Raw genomic sequence first — 12,057 nt, 5'->3', positions numbered from 1 at the left:
AAGGTGAGGAGGAAAAAACAAAAGTGCAAAAACGGAAAAACACGTGGTCTTTAAGGGGTTAAACTAGGTTACTATTATCTATTCAAATATTTAGGAAAATTTATTATTTTGTGTTTCTTATTTAGACATAGCAAATAAATGTTACTTAACCCTAAACGAAAATTAAACTCTAAAGGGTGTATACATGTTAAAATGAAAATAGTGTAACAGTCTTTACATATTTTAAAATTAGAAAATAAACTAAGTTTCTAAGATAGACAATCTCTTGGAGAATAGGAACAGTAGCACCTTTCTACATCACTCTTAGTAAACAATTTCAGGACGTATAGACGTTTTAATGTAACACTGGTTTTTGCGCTGTGGGTCAGTGCTACAACGTGCAACAGTCACTTCTATAACTTCATCATGAAAGAAAAAGAAAAGAACGGAGCACTGACCAGTCTGTAGCTGCAGGATTCTTTATTCACTTCATACGGCAATCCATATGGAGGGGGAGAGCGGACGGCAGGTGAGACCTCGGGCAACGGACCATATCACGCATTAGCGCTTCTTCAGGCCCTTCTTCATAATGAAGTTATAGAAGTTTCTAAGATAACTGTTATGGTGAATCCAGAATTTCCAAGTCTCATTTTTAGAACTTTTCTATATACTTCTTGATCTTCAACTAGAAAGTTTCATAGTGTTGTTTATGTATGTATTTTTTATCAAATAAAAAAAAATAGTATTCCAATTATTGTAAAAAATTATTTTGTTTTTCTGTTCTGGAATATTTTAGTATATGTAAGAGTAACTGACTCTGATAAAACATAGTACAATGCAACCTTTTTGATACAATTATAAAAATATATTTTTTATATTATACTTTTAGATATTTCTCCTTATTTCACTTAGCAGATTTTTTAAGAAATATCACTTATAGTTTTATTGGCTAATCTATGCTTGTTTCAAATTTTTTTATTTATTTAAAAGCTACCTAACCAGATTGAATATGTTAAAGATATAGGAAAGTTAAGAGTCAGACTTGGCGAAAATAAGTGACATGTCACTTATTTATGCCACTCTAAAAAATGTATCTGCATTCTTTATACAGTATATTGTCCCTGATTTACTAAGAGTCTTTTTTTTTTTGACTATTTTTTCTCACACATATTTATCAATGTTTCGCACATGTCAGGAAAATTCTTTTGCATGATATTTAATTCTGCCACTCGGGGGGGGGGGGGGGGGGGGGGAAGCATTGCACAGGAAAAATAAAGTGTAAAGCAAATAAATAAAGCAAAGTAACTCTGCACCAAGAAGGAACTTTACATTCATGGTTGTTAATGGGTTAACAAACAAAAAGCAAAAAATAAAAATAAAAAAAAAGGAAATGAAAAAAAGATTCAAAAAAGAAAAGAAAAGAGAAATTCCCAATAATGTTTAAAATAAAAAAAAAATGTAATATAAAAAGCTACTAAGGGGACAAAGTAACATGATTTAAAAAAAAAAAACACTTTTTATTAGATTCCCCACACCTCAAGGCAGTCGGGTTTTCAAGTTCAGTATTTAAAGGGGTACTCCGGCGCTAAGGCATCTCCATAGGCTTGGAGGACACGCCCCCTCCATAGGCTTGCATTGAGGAGGTGGAGCGTGATGTCACACAGGGCCGGAGCAGTAGTATCTTTGCCAAGTTCATTGAGAAAGAGGCATCACATCTCGAAAAGCGTCTGATTGACAAAGCAAATAAAAGAACCTTATTATCTTCATAAGTTTCTCAGAAATTTCTATCGGAAGCAGTTTGTTTCACAAACCCGGAGATTTTTTTCTTCTCTCACCACTTTGGACTTTTTTTTTTATATGTCAAGCTGTTATTTCATAGAATGATTATTTAAAATTCATATTATCATTTCTTTTTAGGCTATATCCCAGATTTCCCAGAAGGTAAAACTGAATTTTATATCTTACTTTACTTCTTTAACACCAGTTTTTAAATGATATCTGAAAGTTTTCTGAACTATTAATTTCCCATTTCAATTGCCAGATCCATCTGCTCTTCTATGTGTTAGCACTGTAGGGAAACTGATGCTACAACGGAAAATAATTTATTTGAAGGGATAGTTAACAATAATTCATCTTGCTGCACTCCCCTTTCCGGTGTCCAGAAACAATGGACACTGGATGACATACAACTGATGACAACTAATGCACGTTGTCATCAGTTATGGCATCAGTTGTGTCACCTAGTTCACCTATGCCAGACACAGGACATATATGAACCAAGCCTTACTTAACCCTAAACAAAAATAAAACTCTAAAGGGGGTTACATGTTTAATTTGTTTAGGTATGCCCTGACGTCCTGGTACTTAAGGACCCAGGACATACCTTAATGCCCGTGGGAATTTTGGTCCCCGCCATGCACCAGGCAGGGGCCAGACTGGGATGCCTGCTGAAATTATTCAACAGGCACCCCCTGCAAACCCCCCCCATGTTGGCGATCTGCAGTGATTCAGCATCAGCATCCGACATGGCACCTTTCGCAGCAGGAGTGTGTTGGCACTGGTGCCACCTCATGATCGTCCTGAATCAGGACACCTGCTGTGAGGGTGTCACTAACAGCATCCGCTCCGCCCCTACTTGGGAGGGCGAGAGCAGGTGCCGGGAGTATGTATGTAAGTGGGGCTCCCGGAGCGGAGACAGCGGCTTGCAGCAGGCAGGATTTGGCATGTGCAGCAGCAGGATTTAAGGCTGGCCTCCAGCAGTTGCTTAGCAAAAACTTCCAGCATGCACAAAAGGGCATGCTTCGAGTTGTTGTTATGCAACAGCAGAAGGTTCAAGTGCAACTCCTAGCATGCCCTTTGGTAATTTGTGCATGCTGGGGGTTGTAGTTATGAAACAGCTGGAGGCACATTTTTTCTATGAAAAAGTGTGCCTCCAGTAATTGCATAACTACAACCCACAGCATGCACAAACTAACAAAGGGCATGGTGGGAGTGTTAGTAGCACGCCTCTAGCTGTTGCATAACTACAAGTCCCAGCATGCCCTTCGGCTGTCCATTCATGCTGGGGGTTGCACAGCTGAAGGCTACCTAACTCAGTGTTTCGCAACCAGTGTGCCTCCAGCTGTTCCAAACTTCAACTCCCAGCATGCACTGACAGACCGTGCATGATGTGAGTTGCAGTTTTGGAGGCATACTGGTTGCAAAACACTGAGTTAAGTAACAAACTCTCCAGTTTGCCTCCAGCTGTTGCATAAGGTACATTCACACAGGCAGGGGTTTGCAGTGAGTATCCACTGCAGATCAAACTCCCAGCCCGAAACTCGCTATAAACCCCCACCCATATGAATATACCCTAAAAACACTACACTAGACTATATTACACTGACACAAAATAAAGGGTAAAACACTACATATACACATACCCCCACACAGCTACCCCCCCCCCCAATAAAAATGAAAAACGTCCTTTTGCCCCTTATGAAAAGGTAAAATTTGGGTCTACTCAAGCATGTTATTGTATAAAAATGAAATTTTTTACACTAACATGCTGGTGTTGCCCCATACTTTTCATTTTCACAAGAGGCAAAAGGTAAAAAAAAATAATAATTTGTGACGCAATTTCTCTTGAGTACGGAAATAAACCATATGTTGATGTAAAATGCTCTGTGGTTGCACAACAAGGCTCAGGAGTGAGAGTGCCATGTGATTTGCACATGGGTGGCTGATTGTTACAGCGGTTCTGACTTAAACGCAAAAAAAACCCCACATGTGCCCCTATTTTGGAAACTACACCGCTTGCGGAACGTAACAAGGGGTATAGTGAGCCTTAACACCCCATAGGTGTAAAGTTGGAAATGAAAATTATTATTTTTTTAATATTTTCACGAAAATGCAGGTGTTATCCAAAATAGGAAAAAAGCCCCCCCCCCCCCCAAATTTGTAATGCCATTTCTTCAGAGTATATAAATACCTGATGTGTGGACATAAAGTGCTCTGTGGGTGAACATCAATGCTCAGAAGAGAAGGAGCGCCATTGGGTTTTTGGAGAGAGAATGTGTCTGGAATTTAAGTCCATGTGCATTTACAAAGCCCCCATGGTGCCAGAAAAGGGGATCCCCCACATGCACCCCATTTTGGAAACTACACCCCTAAAGGAATGTAGCAAGGGGTGCAGTGAGCATTTACACCCCACTGGTGTCTGACAGATTTTTTGAACAGTGGTCCATGAAAATGAAAACATTTTTTCATTTGCACAGCCCACTGTTCCAAAGATATGTCAAACATCAGTGGGATGTAAATGCTCACTGCACCCCTTATTAAATTCTGTGAGGAATATAGTTTCCAAAATGGGGTCACATGTGGGGGGTCCACTGTTCTGGCACCATGGGGGCTTTGTAAACACACATGGCCCCCGACTTCCATTCCAAACAAATTCTCTCTCCAAAGGCCCAATGGTGCTCCTTCTCTTCTAAGCATTGTAGTTTGCCCTCAGAGCACTTTACATCCACATATGGGGTATTTCCATACTCATAAGAAATGGGGTTAACATTTTTGGGAGGCGTTTTCTCCAATTACTGCTTGTGAAAAAGAAAAATTTGGAGTAATACTAGCATTTTAGTGAAATTTTTTTTTCATTTTCATGCCTAACTTTAGCGGAAATTTGTAAAATACCTGTGGGGTGTTAAGGCTCACTGTACCCCTTGTTACGTTCTTTGAGGGTGTTGTTTCCCAAATAGTGTGCCATGTAAGGCTTTTTTTTTCTTTTCTGGTATCATAGGGGCTTCCTAAATGCCCCCCAAAAACCATTTCAGCAAAATTTGCTTTCCAAAAGCCAAATGTGACTCCTTCTCTTCTGAGCATTGTAGTGCGCTCACAGTGCACTTCACATCCACACATGGGGTATCTCCATACTCAGAAGAGATGGGGTTACAATTATTTTTTTTTTGGGGGGGGGGGGGCATTTTCTCCTATATCCCATGTAAAAATTTTAAATTTTTGGAAAAAACTGTATTTTAGTGAAAAAAATGAATTTACACATCCAACTTTAACGATCAATTGTCAAACACTCGTGGGGTGTTAAGGCTCCCTGTACCCCTTGTTACATTCCTTGAGGGATGTAGTTTCCAAAATAGTATGCCATGTGGGTGTTTGTTGCTGTTCTGGCACCATAGGGGCTTCTTAAATGTGACATGTCCCCCAAAAACCATTTCAGAAAAACTCTTTAAAATTCCATTGTCGCTCCTTCCTTTCTAAGCCTTTTAGTGCACCTGCAGAGCACTTGACATCCACATATGAGGTATTTCCTTACTCGAGAGAAATTGGGATACAAATTTTTGGGGGATTTCTCTCCTTTTACCCCTTGTAAAAAATCTAAAACATGCGAGTGTAAAAACAAAGATTTAGAATTTTCTCCTTTACTTTGCTGGTATTCCTGTGTAACACCTAAAGAGTTAACACACTTTCTTAATGTCATTTTGAATACTTTGAGGGGTGCAGTTGTTATAATGGAGTAATTTATGGGGTATTTCTAATATGAAGGCCCTTCAAATCCACTTCAAAACTGAACAGGTCCCTGAAAAAGTCTGATTTTGAAAATGTTGTGAAAAATTGGAAAATTGCTGCTGAACTTTGAAACCCTCTGATATCTTCAGACATGGTGAAAATAAGCAATATGTCACTTATTTATGCCACTCTATAAAATGTATCCGCATTCTTTACATATTGTGTGAACAACCATTTTCTCATAGATTTACATAGAGCACATTAATGTTAACCCCTTAACCCCTTAAGGACCGGGGTTTTTTCTGTTTTTGCATTTTCGTTTTTTGCTCCTTGCCTTTAACCCCTTCCCGCAGAATGTCATATATAAACGCCGGGTTGTGCAGTGCGTTCGCGCATCCCGGCGTTTATAAATGACAGTCAGTTAACCCGGCGATGCGCAGCATCGCACGGGTTAACTGGCAGAAGTCCCGCTGTTTCCAGCAGGGGACAACTTCTGCTTCACCCCCAGGACCATCCATTGATGGTCCTGGTCAGCGATCACTGTGATTGGTCCCTGTGGACCAATCACAGTGATCTGGGGTGAAAGTTCAGATCCCCCGCACTGCCCGCCCCTAGAAGTCGGGCAGAACGGGGGACGGAGGCTGCAGGGGCTCGCGGGGACCTGCGGCACACGGGGGGAACACGTGGGGACAGGCGGACTTACCTGGAGCAGTGGCAGGACCGAGGAGCAGCGGCAGGACCGGCCACGTGGACGAGCAGCGACGGGACCAGCAGGTAAGTATGTAGTCCTCAGAGGCAGCAGTGAAGATCTTCACTGCTGCTTCTAGGAGTCTGAAAACTACAACTCCCAGCATGCCTAGACAGCCTTTGGCTGTCTGGGCATGCTGGGAGTTGTAGTTTTGCAACATCTGGAGGGCCCCAGTTTGGAGACCATTGTATAATGGTCTCCAATCTGTGCTCTTCCAGCTGTTGCAAAACTACAACTCCCAGCATGCACTGACTGTCCAGGCATGCTGGGAGTTTTAGTTAAGCCACATCTGGCCCTTCAGATGTTGCCGAACTACAACTCCCAGCATGCCCTTCAGCTGTCTGGGCATGCTGGGAGTTGTAGTTTTGCAACAGCTGGAGACACACTGGTTGGGAAACATTGTTTCTAACTCAGTGTTTCCTAACCTGTGTGCCTCCAGCTGTTGCAAAACTATAACTCCCAGCATGCACTAAAAGACCATGCATGCTGGGAGTTGTAGTTTTGCAACATCTGGAGGGCCCCAGTTTGGAGACCATTGTATAATGGTCTCCAATCTGTGCTCTTCCAGCTGTTGCAAAACTACAACTCCCAGTATGCACTGACTGTCCAGGCATGCTGGGAGTTTTAGTTCAGCAACATCTGGCCCTTCAGATGTTGCCGAACTACAACTCCCAGCATGCCCTTCAGCTGTCTGGGCATGCTGGGAGTTGTAGTTTTGCAACAACTGGAGACACACTGGTTGGGAAACATTGTCTGTTTCTAACTCAGTGTTTCCTAACCTGTGTGCCTCCAGCTGTTGCAAAACTATGACTCCCAGCATGCACTAACAGACCATGCATGCTGGGAGTTGTGGTTTTGCAACAGATGATGCAACCCCTCAAGCCCCCCCCCCGCCCCGCCACCCCCGTGAATGTACAGGGTACATTCACATGGGCGAGGCTTTTACAGTGGGTTTCTTGCATCTTGAGATGCAGCAAATTTTGCGCTGGGAAACTCGCTGTAATCCCCCGCCCATGTGACTGTACCCTAAAAACACTACACTACACGAACACAAAATAAAATAAAAAGTTAAAAACACTACATATACACATACCCCTACACAGCCCCCCTCCCCCAATAAGAACGTCCGGTACACCACTGTTTCCAAAGCAGAGCCTCCAGCTGTTGAAAAACAACAACTCCCAGTATTGTCGGACAGCCGTTGACTGTCCAGGCATGCTGGGAGTTTTGCAACAGCTGGAGGCACCCTGTTTGGGAATCACTGGCGTAGAATACCCCTATGTCCACCCCTATGCAAATCCCTAATTTAGGCCTCAAATGCACATGGCGCTCTCACTTTGGAGCCCTGTCGTATTTCAGGGCAACAGTTTAGGGCGACATATGGGGTATCGCTGTACTTGGGAGAAATTGCGTTACAAGGTTTGGAGGGCTTTTTCTTCTTTAACCCTTCATGAAAAGGAAATGTTGGGGTCTACACCAGAATGTTAGTGTACAATTTTTTTATTTTTTACACTAACATGCTGATGTTGCCCTATACTTTACATTTTCACAAGAGGTAAAAGGGAAAAAAGCAACCCAAAATTTGTAACGCAATTTCTCCCGACTACAGAGATACCCCATATGTGAGCGCAAAGTGCTCTGGGGGCGCACAACAAGGCCCAGAAGGGAGAGCGCACCATGTACATTTGAGGTGATTTGCACAGGGGTGGCTGATTGTTACAGCGGTTTTGACAAACGCAAAAAAAAAAAAAAACCCCACATGTGACCCCATTTCGGAAACGACAACCCTCACGGAATGTAATGAGGGGTGCAGTGAGAATTTACCCCCCACAGGTGTCTGACGGATCTTTGGAACAGTGGTCCATGAAAATGAAAACTTGTACAGCCCACTGTTCCAAAGATCTGTCAGACACCAGTGGGGGGCAAATGCTCACTGTACCCCTTGTTACGTTCCTCAAGGGGTCTAGTTTCCAAAATGGTATGCCATGTGTGTTTTTTTTTTGCTGTTCTGGCACCTTAGGGGCTTCCTAAATGCGACATGCTCCCCGAGCAAAATTTGCTCTCAAAAAGCCAAATTTGACTCCTTCTCTTCTGAGCATTGTAGTTCGCCCATAGTGCACTTCAGGTCAACTTATGGGGTACCTCCATACTCAGAAGAGATGGGGTTACAAATTTTGGGGGGTATTTTCTGCTATTAACCCTTGCAAAAAGGTGAAATTAGGGGGGAAACACACATTTTAGTGGAAATTTTTATTTTTTTTTACATATGCAAAAGTCGTGAAACACCTGTGGGGTAATAAGGCTCACTTTATTCCTTATTACATTCCTCAAGGGGTCTAGTTTCCAAAATGGTATGCCATGTGTTTTTTTTGCTGTTCTGGCACCATAGGGGCTTCCTAAATGTGACATGCCCCCCGAGCAAAATTTGCTCTCAAAAAGCCAAATATGACTCCTTCTCTTCTGAGCATTGTAGTTCGCCCATAGTGGACTTCAGGTCAACTTATGGGGTACCTCCATACTCAGAAGAGAAGGGGTTACAAATATTGGGGGGTATTTCCTGCTATTAACCCTTGGAAAAATGTGAAATTTGGGGGGAAACACACATTTTAGTGAAAAAAAAATGTTTTTTTACATATGCAAAAGTCGTGAAACACCTGTGGGGTATTAAGGCTCACTTTATTCCTTGTTATGTTCCTCAAGGGGTCTAGTTTCCAAAATGGTATGCCATGTGAGGGTTTTTTGCTGTTCTGGCACTATAAGGGCTTCCTAAATGCAACATGCCCCCCAAACACCATTTCAGAAAAACGTACTCTCCAAAATCCCCTTATCGCTCTTTCCCTTCTGAGCCCTCTACTGCGCCTGCCGAACACTTTACATAGACATATGAGGTATGTGCTTACTCGAGAGAAATCAGGCTACAAATATAAGTATACATTTTCTCCTTTTACCCCTTGTAAAAATTTAAAAATTGGGTCTACAAGAACATGCGAGTGTAAAAAATGAAGATTGTGAATTTTCTCCTTCACTTTGCTTCTATTCCTGTGAAACACCTTAAGGGTTAAAATGATGACTGAATGTCATTTTGAATACTTTGGGGGGTGCAGTTTTTATAATGGGGTCTTTTGTGGGGTATTTCTAATAAGAAGACCCTTCAAATCCACTTCAAACCTGAACTGGTCCCTGAAAAATAGTGAGTTTGAAAATTTTGTGAAAAATTGGAAAATTGCTGCTGAACTTTGAAGCCCTCTGGTGTCTTCCAAAAGTAAAAACTCGTCACTTTTATGATGCAGACATAAAGTAGACATATTGTATAAGTGAATAAATTTTTTTTTATTTGTAATATACATTTTCCTTACAAGCAGAGAGCTTCAAAGTTAGAAAAATGCAAAATTTTCAAATTTTTCACAAAATTTTTGGATTTTTCACAAGGAAAGGATGCAAGTTACCACAAAAATTTACCACCATGTTAAAGTAGAATATGTCACGAAAAAACAATCTCGGAATCAGAATGATAACTAAAAGCATTCCAGAGTTATTAATGTTTAAAGTGACAGTGGTCAGATGTGCAAAAAACGCTCTGGTCCTTAAGGCCAAAATGGGCTTGGTCCTGAAGGGGTTAAAAAATCATAACTCTTTCAATTTTGCACCTAAAAATCCATATGATGGTTTATTTTTTGCGCCACCAATTCTTCTTTGTAATGACGTCAGTTATTTTGCCCAAAAATGTACGGTGAAACAGAAAAAAAAATCATTGTGCAACAAAATAGAAAAAAAAACGCAGTTTTGTAAATTTTGGTGGCTTCCATTTCTACGTAGTACATTTTTTGGTAAAATTTACATCTTTATTCTGTAGGTCCATACGATTAAAATGATACCCTACTTATATAGGTTTGATTTTGTCGTACTATTGGAAAAAATCATAACTACATGCAGGAAAATTAATACGTTTAAAATTGTCATCTTCTGACCCCTATAACTTTTTTATTTTTCCGTGTATGGGGCGATATGAGGGCTCATTTGTTGCGCCGTGATCTGAAGTTTTTAACGGTACCATTTTTGCATTGATAGGACTTATTGATTTTTAAATGATATAAAAAGTGACCCAAAATGCACTATTTTGGACTTTGGAATTTTTTTGCGCGCACGCCATTGACCGAGCGATTTAATTAATGATATATTTTTATAATTCGGACATTTCCGCACGCGGTGATACATATATGTTTATTAATTTTTTTTTTTACACTGTGTTTTTTTTATGGGAAAAGGGGCGTGATTCAAACTTTTAATAGGGGAGGGGTTAAATGATATTCATTCACTTTTTTTTCACTTTTTTTTTGCAGTGTTATAGCTCCCATAGGGACCTATAACACTGCACACACTGATCTTCATCATTGATCACTGGTTTCTCATAGGAAACCAGTGATCGACGATTCTGCCGCATGACTGCTCATGCCTGGATCTCAGGCACTGAGCAGTCATTCGGTGATCGGACAGCGAGGAGGCAGGTAGGGGCCCTCCCGCTGTCCTGTAAGCTGTTCGGTATGCCGCTTCTTTGCCGCGGCTATCCCGAACAGCCCACTGAGTTAACCCGCAGCTTTCACTTTCGGTTTTAGCCCCGCGGCTCAGCTCTGAGCGCGCGGCTAAAGGGTTAATAGCGTGCAGCGCCGCGATCGGCACTGCGTGCTATTAGCGGCGGGTCCCGGCTTCACTATGACGCCAGGCCCGCCATGATATGATGCGGGGTTACTGTATAACCCCGCGTTATATCAGGAGAGCAGGACCAAGGACGTACCAGTACGTCCTTGGTCCTTAAGAGGTTAAAGGACAAGTCTCACAGTAAACAATTGTTCAGCTTTTAGTGCTGAAGGTAAAGTTATATAGGTTTGTAAATCACTTCCATTACCAGTGCTGCTTAGAAACCAGCTTTATCTGCATTCTTCTGTCTGACAGGAAATTCAGCTGTTCCAGGTTTTCATGACTTTCGACCCCCTATTCAGGCTGTTATCAGCAGCATCCAGGGGCCGTGACGTGACAATTACCCAGAAAACCCCTGTGCTGCAGAGAGCTGCCTGAGCTCGGCCTTAGCCCCTCCCATCTGATGAATATTCACACTGTCCTCCCTCTGTTCTGCAGTTATTGGCTGAGCAGCACTGCCTATATGCAGGCTGATTCAGATCATAGTTCTCTCCCCTCTCCTTGCTAATGTTTTTACACTGATAACGGAGGAGAGGGGGGAGGGGAGGGAGCTGCCAGCGTAGGGCTGTCACACTGAGAATGGAGGGGAGGGAGAGTAGATTTGTCACACTGAGCACTGGGGAGAGAGGAGTGCAGGGCAGAGAAGGGGGGAGGTGATTGTGCCACTGTAAAGCTGTTTCATTGAGAGGAGGAGGGGGAGGGAGTGATATTACAGTGTAAAACTGCAGCTTCAACTCCAGGCTCCCTCTCTCTGAGCACTGAGATTAGTTTGTTTCCTCGTGGCCACCCTGCTGTATAGGGCTATGAATGGAGCTCAGTGTTATGTGGCCACCCTGCTGTATAGGGCTATGATTGGAGCTCAGTGTTATGTGGGAGTGACTAACATAAGTTAGGGGAGGTAACAAGTTCTCTGCTCAGGCAGCTGAGAGCAGGAAATGTGAGCAGTGCATGCAGGGAAATGTAGTCTTTGAGATCACAGGCATAGCCACCATAACCAGGAAGTAACTGGAATTTATGAGCTGAATAGCCGGTGAATGGGGGGCGGAAAAAAAATCACAAACATGTCAGAGAGGTGGTAGGTGAATATACTATGGAATGGCTAGGTATTTTTTTTTTCTTTGCTGCATGGGATA

At 42.2% G+C, this 12,057-nt stretch overlaps 1 protein-coding gene across 1 annotated transcript in view; it reads left to right on the top strand.

Moving 5' to 3' along the window:
- Nucleotides 1-12,057, top strand: part of MUC19 (mucin 19, oligomeric) — a 199,886-nt gene that overhangs the window by 131,341 nt on the left and 56,488 nt on the right. The window contains exon 50 of the mRNA XM_056569863.1: nt 1,897-1,920. Coding sequence (XP_056425838.1) covers nt 1,897-1,920 — 24 coding nt within the window. The remainder of the gene's footprint in view (nt 1-1,896; nt 1,921-12,057) is intronic.

Source organism: Hyla sarda, chromosome 4, assembly GCF_029499605.1.
Source record: "Hyla sarda isolate aHylSar1 chromosome 4, aHylSar1.hap1, whole genome shotgun sequence".
Taxonomy (NCBI): domain Eukaryota; kingdom Metazoa; phylum Chordata; class Amphibia; order Anura; family Hylidae; genus Hyla; species Hyla sarda.
This window is presented reverse-complemented; position numbering and strand designations above follow the sequence as displayed.